General features: G+C 50.6%; 1 protein-coding gene across 7 annotated transcripts in view; it reads left to right on the forward strand.

Annotated features, from left to right (window-relative positions):
• Positions 1–12585, forward strand: part of FARP2 (FERM, ARH/RhoGEF and pleckstrin domain protein 2) — a 91215-nt gene that overhangs the window by 305 nt on the left and 78325 nt on the right. For 5 of the 7 annotated variants that reach the window (XM_061189370.1, XM_061189416.1, XM_061189396.1 and 2 more), the window contains exons 1-2: positions 239–311; positions 10220–10436. In XM_061189370.1, coding sequence (XP_061045353.1) covers positions 10248–10436 — 189 coding nt within the window. In that variant the 5' untranslated portion in view covers positions 239–311; positions 10220–10247. Of the gene's footprint in view, positions 1–238; positions 312–7891; positions 7923–10219; positions 10437–12585 lie in introns of those variants that run through there. The other 2 variants (XM_061189378.1, XM_061189388.1) reach the window with 2 other exon arrangements.

Raw genomic sequence — 12585 nt, forward strand, 5'->3', positions numbered from 1 at the left:
CCCCGCGCCGCCCTGCGAGCCGAATATCTGCTGAATTGCATTGGACTCCGCCCTTGCCCTCTCGCCCTGCCTCCTCCGGTCCATTCACCAATCAGAATTCTGTGCCGCGCTTCTAGGCCGCGGCCGCAGAGGCCCCGCCCCAGAGTCCGCAGGCCAATCGGCGGCGCGTCCGCGGGGGCGGGGGCGGGGCCCTGGGCGGGGGGTAGGGACTGGGCGCGCGGCGCGGGGGCGGCCTACGGGCCGTCGCAAGCGGGAGGAGCAGACGCGGCATCTGAAGGGCGCTGCAGGGGACAGCGCGGGCCTGGCGGCTGGTGAGCGTGCGGGGCAGCGGGGCCCGGTCAGGCAGGGGCCGGGCTGCGCCTCGGGGGCGGGCGGCGGAGGCCGTGGGCCGAAGCCCAGGGCAGGGCGGGCGCCTCCGGACGGCGGGCGGCCAGAGGAATCCACGCCCGGGCTCAGAAGGCCTTAGGGCGGCAGGCCCCGTGCGGGGAGGGCCGTGTGTGGGGAGCCTGCCCGCTGGAGGCCTGGGGTGGGCGGGAGGGTCCCGCGTGGAGGCCCCGGCAGAGCCACAGGTGGAAGCTCGCGCCGCCTGAGACCACGCCCTTTTTGGCCTTTCCTTAGATTGTTCTTAACGCCGGGAATCGGTATTGGGTGTTAATGTTTTTACTCCATGAAGTGTAGAACGGCTCCTCAGGCAGTGGGGAGCCTTCTAAAGGCAGATGGTGAAAGCTGGGGCTGGAATATGCCCCCGTTTCCATTTACTATGGTGGCTGCAGCCTCTGGTGGCCTTTCGTGTGCTGGTCAGTAATTGCCGTGAAAAACAAATTCACGCAAGGTGCATTGAAGGAAATAATGTCAGTCCACAGTGAAAGGATGGGAAGATTTACATCTCAGGGTGGCTCTTCTCTGTACCTTTGCTCACGTCTGTGAGGGCGCTTCCGGCGGAGGACTGCGGAGGTGCCCGATGGCTGTCTGGAGCGTTGGGCCAGCGGGCTGCTTGTGTGTGGACGGTGTGCAGTTTTCTCCTGCCTCAGAGATGGGAGAGGACATTTGAGGTCAGCAGGCATGGAGTGTGACCTTTGCTGGTAGGCCAAATCTAATGTTCATTGTCTGTATCTGCTGTTTTTTGAAAGGTTTTTTTGAGTTCCTGTACACTGCAGACGTAGCTCTTTGGGAAGGGTTGTGAAGCGCTTCACACCCGTTACTTTATTTGGTTCTCTCAAAATCTGCAGAGGAGACGTGCCCAGGCCCCGTTGGGAAGCAGAGGAGTGGGGTGACGGGTTTAGGATCACACCCTGGCCCTGCTTCCCCGGTGCTCCTGCTTCGTTGCAGATTCTCAGTGAGCAGTTCACACTGAGCTGTTTGGACCAGACGCCGACAGGAGCTGCAGAAGTTTGCTGGCTCATTTACATGCATGGGCATCCTTTCTCAAAAGCGAAGCTTCTATGATACATTCATTTATCTCTGCCTCAGGTTCCCTATCAGCAAATGAGGTTACAGTTTACCTGCCTCATAGACTTGTTGTGAGGATTAAGCTTCAGTGGAAAAGCTGTTAGCTAGATGCCCGGCACACAGTAAGTGCTTAATAAGTGTTAGCCATTATATTACCAGGTGGAAGAATAATCTGAGTAGACAGTAGAGAGAGAAGTACGCAGTATTTAAGCAGAATTATCCTGCTTGGAGGGAAGGACAGGCACTGGATTGACAAAGCAAAGGTGGATGCATGGATAATTCCATGCAAGCTCTTTTAAGTCCACTGGACCCCAAGGAATTCTGTTCCACTCCTTTCCAAACACTCCTGCGTCTAGCCACACCAGCGTCTCCTCTATCCTGAGACGGTAACAGGTGTTTGTTACTGCTGCTTGCCCTTTCAGGTTTGCTCCTGTTTTTTCTTCACCCTCTTTCGTATAAGCCTGCCACCTCCCCATTTGCTCAGTGGGTCGTGAGCTTCCTGCACACGGCTTGGCGTTAGGTGCAGGGAAACCCCCCCTGTAAAGCTGGATGTTGAGCCGAGATCACTCTGATCGTGTTCTCTGAGATCCCGTGTGTAGAGCATGATTGGTTGGTAGCATATTTGTCAACTCCAGGTTTTACCTTGGCAACAGGGTGCCAAAAAGGTGAGAGGGTTCCACAAAGCTTAATATGATAGAGGCCTGTGTTTGGTGGGTTTCTGGTGATTCTGTAAATTGGTCTAATCTTTTTGGAGAGCAGCTAGCCGTATGTGATAAAGATTTTGATTTTGGAATCCCAGTTTTGAAAACAAACTTTGATACATAAACTCTGCATGTCAGAGGGGTAGAGTCCTCCGCCAGCAGACATGCTCTGGCGATCTCCTTCCTGTCCTTCCTTCCCAGCAAAATTTGAACCATTTTGATCCATGGAAATATGTTCAAAAACACGTCTTAACCAAAAAGGCGAAGTCGTTTGTACGCAGCGATTCTACTGATGTAACAACGTGCGAGGACGTGCACAGGGCTCAGAGGGGAAGGTGGAGTGATGTAAGTAGTTTCATTTTAGGGCCACAGGACTGTTCTCTTGCTAAGCTGGTGTTTGGGTTTATAGTCATTTTAAAATTCAGAAGCAGAAAGGCTCTCTGACGTTGTCGGATGCAGTGACGAATCTTTCCTCATCCCCCTCTCTCCCAGCTGCAGCACAGAAGGAGGTATGAGATTCCACCCAGACCTCTTAGGTGGGCCCTCGAGACCCCCACAGCCCGGCCCCCCGTGGGCATCCTCAGGGCCGCTGCCACCCTCAGCCTTGCCCAGCAGCCCCTGCCTGCGCGCACGCTGCTCTTGTCTAGCTGGTCTCCTGTCGCCCTGCGGGGCCCAGCGCCCGCTGCATCCTGGAGAGCTGCCCTGGCCAGGCTAGCAGCGCTGCCTTCCTCGGTGTTACCTCGTGCTTCCTGCCCTCCGCTGCTGCGGCGGGCAGTGATCAGGGCCACGTCCACAGTTGTCTCCCCTTCTAGATCATTGTGTGCTCGCCACGTGGGGTCCCTTAAACCGGAGACGAGACAGCACGTGTGTGATGGGGGTTGTGAGGACCAGATTCGCAGACACCCCCTTTTTGCTGAGGCCTCCTCCCTCCCTCTCCACCTACCAGATTCCTGGAGGCTTCCTCACTTCACTTCCACACGGCTCTTACCACCCTTTAACAGACTGTCGTCTTTGTCTTCTCTCACTGTAATGGGAGGGATGTCCTCCCTCTTGCAGGCTCCTGTATCTTTAAGGACTTAGACTTCCTTGTTACAGAGGCAAGGTGCTCAATAAATGTTTGAACTAATCAAATTTCATCTGGGGCAAGGGCAGATGCCAACTTTTATGGGGCCTGAGACTTATCCAATTTGGGGGAGGAGGCCTCTTTAAGAAAATACAGTGTTACAAATAAAAATCAATTTGAAAATTAATTTGCAGGTATTTATTTAGAATGAGAAAAAGTAAGATACAGATTTGAAAAAGCTGACCGTTGATGCAAACATCACTAAATCCAGAAAGATAGCATATTTGTTAATTATCTGACACACTTCTGTAATACTTTTCATTTGGGTATGTAGTTTTTAGTTGCCTCTTCATGTGACAGAGAATAGAAAGAATTCAGTGATTCCTCTAGCATGGCTGATCAAAAATCGTGTTATTGATTGTTAGGATATATAAAACATGGTTTCCCACTTGCTGTTTCTAGCACAGCTACAGATTGTGTCTTGGAAAAGCAGGAGTTCTGATAAATTCTGTTTTGCACAATTCCATTCAAAAACGTTAAAAAATCAATGGTGTATTTATAGTTATACTGCTACGTTATAAATTTTTTTTTCTGACAGGCAAGAAGTGCAGTTTTGACTACTGAGTACTGAACTCTGCTTGCATTTTAACAAGTCTGGTGATGGTTTTCCCACAAATGTGCGTCTGGCTCCCCGAGTTTCAAACCTTGCTCCTTTCCCAGGGCCCACACGCTTCCAGCACCAGGTGCCATCGGGTCTGTTCATGTTGCTGCAGGGCCCGGGCCCTGCACCTTTGTTCCATAACCCTCCGGCACGCAAGCACGGAGCTGGCAGTGGTGTTCCGGGAACCATAGCTGCATTGCGAGGCTGGTGGTCACCTCAGTGTGAACACCTGAAACGTCTCCGCTTGAGCCCAAACTAAGGGTGTCTCCAGCTCCTTGTGCTGGTAGCTGGGTCCTCTCCTGAGCCGCCTGACATGGAGGGAAGGAGGGACAGAGACAGACTTGGGGTGGAAGGGGCAGCAGTGTTAGTCGATTGCAATTTGAATATGTTTTTGAATTTTCCAGAAGGCTGTGATCATGGCCACACTTCACTGAGGGCCTTTCTTAGGACCTTGGAAGGGCCGGTGCCAGTGAGGGGCCCAGAAACGAGGCAGAATGGCTTTAGAGTCACACTGCCGGCATAGGGGCAGCTTGTGGTCCGCTGCTTGGTGCCACATGACACCGTGGAGGCACGTGGGTGAGGGTGCACGGCGCCTCTTCCTGCGGCTGGTGGGATGTGTCTGGAAGGAGGAAGCAGCACTGGCTGTTTTACAAATCGTTTAAATGACTGGGCGTTATTAACTGTATCTCCTACATCATTCAGATCCCAGTTGCCTTGGTAATAGTTAGCACAAGATGAATGTTGGGGGGAACGAGTCTCAATATCTGAACAAGAAATCAATTTTTTAAATTGATTTAAAGAGAGTGTTTTAAAATGTTAGTTAGTTTTTACTTTAACTGCACTGTTTGAGAAGGAGGGGCAAGCACAACGCCTAGAGGAGACATGGGCAGTTACCCCGGCTCGCTCCTTGAAGGTGACCGGGCTCGGCTGTGGGTCGCCCCTGCCGTCGTCTGCCTGGAAGCCGTCTGATTTCAGAAGTAGCGCACGTTCATCACGGCAGGCAGTTCAAGAGATACAGGCGCCAGGAAAGAAGGAAATAAAAATCAACCCTCTTCCCTCTCCCAAAGGTGACCTCTGCAAACATGCTTTAAATGCATGGATGTCAGGTTCCGTTTGTGGGAAGAAGGAATAAGCCTCCTCCACCCTGGCTCTCCCGCTGACTGTGGCTACACAGCTGGACAGCTGCGTGAGCAGCTCTGAGGACCCTGGCAGGGAAGTGGTGGCGGGCAGACAAAGGCCAGGGTCTGAAGTGCCTGCCGCAAGAACACTGAGCTTCCTGTTCTCCCTCCAGCACCCCCGGCCCCCAGCCGGCTTCAGGGTGTCCGAAACCCGGAGGTGGGCTCCAGGGGCAGATAGGGAGGGCTGCACGGGGAGCCACCCAGTTTGGGCTCTAGAGAGAGTGGGAGAAAGCCACCATTTCTTCTTCTCTCTCTCCCTGTTCTCCAGCCAGGCCTGAGACACCTAAAACTCCACGGGCTTTTTACTCTCTTTCCTGCAGCCTGGTCCCAGCAAGGGCGCAGTCCCAGGACGTGCACGGCAAAGCAGGGGAACAAGCCATAGTCCTCTGGCTGGAGGACTGAGAAGTAAGCCAGGGAGCTGTGGAGGGGGGGAGCTCAGGAGGTGACCCCTCAGAGTTGCCGATGAGCTTGTGGGCTCGACACCGAGCGGTACACGCATGGGGCCGACCCTGCGCCACTTTGCCAGAGGCTGTGGGAACTCGACTAAGGGGTCGACCACAGCCCGGGAGCCAGGCTGGCAGCTGGGTGATGGTGCACAGGGAGGATGGAGCCTCTGAAGGTGGAGCTGATGCCGAGACCACGGCGGCGGCCTGAACCCGGCAAGGCCAATGCTGCTGAAAGAGAAGTGCCGCATTCTCTGTGGGATTTAAACGAGGCCAGAGGCTCATAACACGATGTTTAAAATGTCCAGGATATAATCCAAAATTACCTGGCCTACACAGAACCAGGGAAATACCAGCTCACGAGAGAAAAGACAGGCTACAGCTGAGATGATGCAGACGTCGGAACTACCCAACAAAGACCTTGCGGTCGGCAGAATTTTGGCCCCCATGGTCGTCACCCCCTGGTGTTACTTCTGGGAACAGGTTATGTTACGTGGCAAAAGCACATCGACAAGGTTCCCTATGCGACATGACTGAACACCGTAGACTCAGGAAGCAGAGCCCAGCGCCTCCCCCCTCCCCCTGCCCCCAGAGGCAGCTCTTTCCTTTAGGTTTTGGTTTACCCTCCAGGGTGGTGGTTTGAAAAATGCATGTGTTTACGGTCTTCCTCTCTTAACCAGAGTTAGTGCGCCATGCGCCTGATTTGCACCTTGCTTTTATTCACCTTCTCATCAAAGAAGCACGCGTGACAGAAATTTTAGCGACTTCCACTGCTGTGGACAGTGGACTGCGCTTGTCTGGGGAGCCACGGGCTGACTTCCCAGCCGAGGGGGAGGCGACTCGAGGGCCACATCTGGGCTGGGCTCATGTCCCGGCTTTGTCACTTCTGAATTATGTGTTGTGTGGCAGAGCTTTTTTTTCTTTTTAATAGACCTGCTTTTTAGAGCAATTTTAAGTTCACAGCAAAATCGAGTGGAAGTTTCACAGATTTCTCATATGCCCCCCGCCCCCAGACGTGCACAGTCTCCCCCCTGTCCCCCCCACCCCCCTGAGTGGTACCTTTGTTACAAACCTGCATTGACACATCATCACCCAAAGCCTTGGCAGACTTTTGAGCCGAATTTTTCCAACTTCAAGATGGAAATTATATGTCATGAGTTGGTTTTTAAATTTTTTATTAAATTAGAATATATAGGAGCCGAGTTTGTAGTAGGTAACACTAACTATCAGTGGTGGAAATTTGTATGTAGCCACCAGAAATATTTTTAGGAATGAAGACTGCAAATCATTTTGTTCACCTGGGAGGGAGAAGGGAACTGGAGTCCCTTGTAGGCGCCTGACTCTTGACGCCGCTGATTCCCTCCAGATTTCTGGAGAGGGTCTCTGGCAGCAGCAGGGGAGTGAGCAGGGGCTAATGCCTGACGTTTAGGGCCTGCAGGACTGCGGGACGCGCTCTGGGGGTCTAGTCCAGTTTGCATATTCTTGCCTTTTTAATGTTTATTTACAAGCACACAGAGCAAAACAAAGTAATTTCTGTTAGGTTATAATTTATGTAAAGCAAATTCAGTGCATACGTTTTTTCCTTGCATTTTTTCCCCTTGTAAGACTCCAGGAAGCAGTCAGGCTGGAGCAAGGCTGTTGAATGAGCAGCTTCACGCTCCTGCAGGGAGGGCTCCCTTCTGCTGCTTGTTCTAAAATGAGACCATGATTAACTAACATTCACAGCACGGCAGTTACATTCAATTTTCCATTAAGTGTCTTCCTTTCTAAACTTTCTTAAACTTAAAGCTGAGTAATTATTAAATGGGTCGTTTAATGCCACATTGCCGTTGTGTAATAGCAAACAGCTTTCTTTGGAATATCAGCAGGAGGGTGCCCCATGGGGTCACTTCCTCTTAAGAGAACTTGTCTCCCTCGGATGAACCTCCGGGATCAGGCCGTCCTGTGGTCGGGAGTCTCAGCCTAAGCTGTGTGGGTGTCTTACTTTGACCAGGTGCAAATACCTAGGATGTAAACGTGCTGCTCAGAAGGTGTACAAACCTGCAAAGGCTTCCTCTCAAGAGCCATGTTTTAGAATTCCTTGAGCCAAGAAAATTGTTTTTTTCATCTGTCTAACGTATCTTTTGTTCTTATGAGAGATGAAACAATGGTAAATTAAAAGTATGCTGGTTTAAATATATTTTTTATTATAAAATAAACACAGATACAGAAAAACTGCATTAATCAAATGTACAGATTAATGAATGAAGTGGACACTGTCCAGTGAAGCAATGGAACTGTGCCGGCCACACCCGGGACCCCTCTCCTGTGCCCTGCCCCCGGGACAGGCCCCCCCACCAAGGGGACCACTGCCCTGACTGTTCTAGGAATAACCTCCTTGCATGTTCTTCTTGCAGTTTTCTCACCCGGATGTGCCCCTCAAGACAGGTTAGTCTTGCTTGTTTTTTTTTTGTTTTGTTTTTTTTAAAGTAGGAGTTTAGACGTGACTTTCTTATAATAAGTAAAAGAGAAAGAACCTGAAGAAATTTTTTTCCATCTAAAATTATTATGAAGAAATATAAATGAGAATTTTACAATGGAATACACAACAGAAGTGACTCCTAAAAGTACATCTTGGTCGTATATATGTTTTCAGAATTGTAGCTTTACTTAAAAGGGAAAGGATCACTTTGGTGCCCAAAGTAAAACATCCCGTAGCTTGTTTCAGGAGAACCTCCTCTTGGTGGTGGGTATTGGGCGAGTGCTGTGAGCTGACCACGCTTTGCTCTCACCTGTGTACGCACCTGGGACACCTGAGCGGTGGGCTTGACTTCCTTACCACCCCTCTCTCCTGCAGTGACTACTCAGGTCTGTGAGACTGGCATGAAAACGCTCGCATTTATGGCTCTCAGAACCTCATATGCCTCACGCTGAGTATCAGGCAGTGGCATGAAAACAGGGCTTTTCTGAAGTGTGGTTCCTGACTGCGGCCTGTGCAGTGCCTGTTCTTTGATGCCTGCGACGTTAATTAAGTAAATACTTAGCAAATATTTACAGAATTAGTGACCGCTCCCGGGGGCATGCAGCCTGCAGAGAGAATTCTGAAGAAGGTGGGTAACTGCCAACCTGGGCCACACGTGTGGCGCGGGGGATCCACGTACCAGTCCGAGCAGGGGGTCAGCCCGCTCGTTTGTGCATGAGGTGGGTCAGGAGCTGCATTTCGCAGAATGACACGTCGCCTCATCACTTTGCTCATGCTCCGCACATTTCACCTTTCCCCGGGGGTTTTAGCTTTCTCATTTTCTGTTTGCTTGTTTGATAAGCCAGATGTGCCTGGAAGTTCTCACGCAGATGGTTGGGAAGGTCTTCGCTGAGTAGGGTTTAAGTAGGAGTTGCTTGGCAGTGGGTCACTGAGAAGCTTTTCCATCTTAATTGAAGAGATAATAAGTTCATGAGTTGGTTTATCTTGATAACAAAATAAGCTCGAAAAAGAGGAAAAGGCCAGAGGACTCAGCAATTAAGTCGGCATGAAAGGGCACAGACTAGGAGTTTAGTGAGATTAATTCTCTAAAATATTTACTGCAAATTAGTAGAAGACTTTTTGAAGATGATTAAGCAAAATAAAATGATTTTCACAGCATCTACATTCTTTCTTGATTAAACATCTGACATTTGTGTTGGCCGTACTGTGTTTAACCATTAGGTATGTTTCTTTAAGTTGACTTTCATACATAAATACACGCATTTAAGAAGGGAATTGGCCATAAATAGAAGGTAACTATATTAATAAGGGCGACTGAAAGCACGGCAGTGTGACCAGGTTCTAGCGGGAGCTGAGCCTGTCCTGTGGTGGTTAAAAACAATGGCGTGATTGGCTCTGTTCAACTTGACAGCTAAGCACCGGAAACCCTTCCCCCGGCACGTTGAGGAGGGTTGAGAGGGCACGAGCGCCTGCCGGGGCAGCTCTCTGACCCTCGCAGACCCTCGGTGTCGTCATGGGTGAGGAGGGCGTGGGTGGTGGTGACCACAGGGGTATTGTGAGGACGGGGCAGGGCGGGTGCTGGGAAGGGTGGCCCACGTGTGCTCCCCGTGACGTGTGCCAGGCTGTCACTCAGCGCCAGGTCTGAAGTTACCTCCTGAACCGCTGGCGGCCCCCGCTCCAGCCTGGTGACACAGCTTAGAAAAACCAGGGCGTGCAAAGCGGGCAGACAGCCTGGCTGTCTTCATCCACCTTCCTTGGCATTTTCCCCACCATGTCGGCAGAGGTGGGGCCCGGGACCCATGTTGGCACCGTGCTGTGTGTACCCCTTTCCCTTTGCTGAAAAGCGCCATCCGGGCACACACAGCGTGTGGTCAGCACGTGAATGTCTGGGCGGGTGGAGGGAGGAGGTGCAGGGCCTCCGGCTGGTCTGGGGAAAGAGCGGTAGGTGGCTGTGGGCCTCCCCTCCCGCTGCCGGTGAGCAGAGATGCTGCGGCTCCTTCAGAGGGTCTAGGGGTTAAAGGAGTTCCCGCTCCGCCTGCTTGCGTGCACCCGGCGATAGCGGTGCTGGGGCCTGTTGCTGTGTATGCTCACCAGTCGAGGTATGAGGAGAAGATGATCTTTCTAAACTCTTAATTTTGATGTAAGTTAAGACTCGTAGAAGTGCAGAAACAGTGCAGAGATTCTTGTGTACCTGATAATTTTCTTACGTTGTTCTAATATTCAAATAACTGGAGATAATTTGGGGCGTTTTTGTGTGTTTTAGTGCATTCCTCACTCTTAGCTGGTGAAGAATGGGGGAGCTGGAAGGAACCTACCGCGTCCTGCAGACCCCAGGGACACGCCTAGGCGCCCCGACCCCCGCGGGCGTCAGCACCCTCGAGCCTGGGCAGGGCCCCTCGGCAGCAGCGGCGTGGCCGGCGGCCAGGACGCCCGTCCGAGTGCAGCTGCTGGACAACTCCGTCGAGGTGTTTGACGTTGAGGTAAGAAGCGTGATTCCTGGAGGCCTAGTTCCTCACGTTTTCTAGAAGTCGGGTATTATTTGGTATTATGTACCGAACTCCATTTTGCTGGTTAGACTTTGCCTGTTTATCAAGTCGCCCCCGAGTGGCTGGTAATAAAATCCTCGGGAACTCCGTCTGCGTTTCCCCTTTTAGGTTGGGGAGTGGTATTCTCCTGTCTTAAAATTCTGACGTAACGTGGTCTTGACGTTCTTCTCTTTTGAGAGGCTGGCTGAGAGCTGTGCAGTGCAGACTGGAACCAGCTCGTCTCCACCCAGGTCCTGGTGGCCGAGCCGCTGGGTGAGGGGCGCCCCTTAGCCTCACAGCGTGTCCTCGTCTGAATGTGAGGGTGACTCAGGTCCCCGCTTCCTAGGGTGGCTGGGGCGAGGGCGGAGCACTCAGCACACGAAGAGCCTGGCACAGCGCTCGCACAGGGCTTGTCTTTCTAGGTCAGCAATAGGAACATTTTTATTGTGAAAATTCTCTGATAATAGATTGCACTGATCATGTTGGCAAAGACAATTGAATATAGCAAATGTTTGAAAACATCTTTTCTGATTTCCTAAATGGCAATAGAATGAATGTTCTTTTCAAAAATTACTTATTTTCATAAGTAATGCAGGAATATATTCTTTTTTCTAATATTTTTATATGGGTTTAAAGTAATACCTTTGGAAGCGTCCCCTACTCTTAATGTCACAAAGTAAAGACGAGAGAATGAACTTAAACTTTAGCAGGAGGTTTATTTATGCTTGGGGAGAGGTCCACATGCTACACAGAAAATAGAAAGATGATTGAGGAGCTGTGGGCCTGGTGTGAAGAGGCCTAGAGGAAACCTTGAGGCTCCCCGGAGCCTGACTGCAGGATGCCTTGCGTGAGAAGGCGGAGGTGAGGAAGGAGGTGAGCACGGTCGGGGGGGAGTGGAGGGGAGAGGCCAGCTGGGGGGCTTGAGGAGTAGAGGTGCCCTCCTGCTTGGAGCCCAGGGTACACCTTGAGTGTTCGATGGCAGGTATCTAGTGCCTAGATTCCTAGTGTCTGAACTCAGGGAACCCTGAATGCTTCTTTTAGGTCTTATTTGAGGGAGAAACCAGATGTCATTTCACCAGGGCAGTGGTAACTGGAGCTGGTAGGGCCTGTCTGTCCACCTTCCCAAGTCACTCCTGCGTTGCCAGAAGCAGCCTTTGCAGGGCAGGGAGTTGGGAACAGGCCACCTTTGAGCCCTGAAGGGGGTGGGCTGGCTCTCAGTCCCTGTCTTAACCATACTCGGATGAGTCACCTGGAGAAACAGGTTAAAGGTCTGGGAATTAGATGGGCTCCCAGGTCTCTTCCAGCCAAATGTTTGGAAGAATTTCCACCATGTAGCCATCCTATGATAAACACATTTGCTATGGTCTAGGCTTAAAAGAGGTTCAGATTTTTTGAAAGGAAGGAAGGAAGAAGAGAAAAAAGAATTGCATTAGTTAGGGTTTACTTTTAGAGCATCTTTTTCTGGCCTGCTTAATGGTCTTTATCAACTAGACCTAGGACCAAAAAAGGAAAAAAGCACACATTTATTGTTGAGTCATAAATAAGGTGTAATCCTTCTCTGAGAAATTCGCTTTTAAATCAGAGATAGCGTTTTATAAAGTTTCAGAATATAGAGAACATGTCAAAGTTTTAATAAATTGAGATTGTTGTTTCTTTTAACCAAATAGAACCATCATGTTTGGTATTTTGATATACCTGGCAGAGTTACCAGAAATTAAAGAATGAAATTGCTGTTGTATATCCTGAGTTGGATAGGGTACTTCTTAAATTTTGCTACCCACTGATGCATACCTTTCAGGAGAAGTTAAAACTCAATGTATTTTTTTGTAAGTTAGTTGTATTCTATTTCTAAGTACCCTAGTCGTCTACAACTGTATCAGTTAGCTTTGCTGAGTAACACGTCACCCCCAAACCTGATAACTTAAAAGAGCAAATATTTAATATTTTCTGCATGTCTGAGTGTTGGCTTGGAGGTTCTTCTGGTCTGGGTGGGCTCAGAGTGCTGAGTGGTCTAGGATGGCCTCACTCACATGTCTGGGGCCCCAACTGGAACCTCTCTCCGTGTGGGACCTCACTCTCCAGCGAGCTGGCGTGACCTTGTTCG

The sequence above is a fragment of the Eubalaena glacialis genome, chromosome 1 (assembly GCF_028564815.1).
Source record: "Eubalaena glacialis isolate mEubGla1 chromosome 1, mEubGla1.1.hap2.+ XY, whole genome shotgun sequence".
NCBI classification, from domain to species: Eukaryota; Metazoa; Chordata; class Mammalia; order Artiodactyla; family Balaenidae; genus Eubalaena; species Eubalaena glacialis.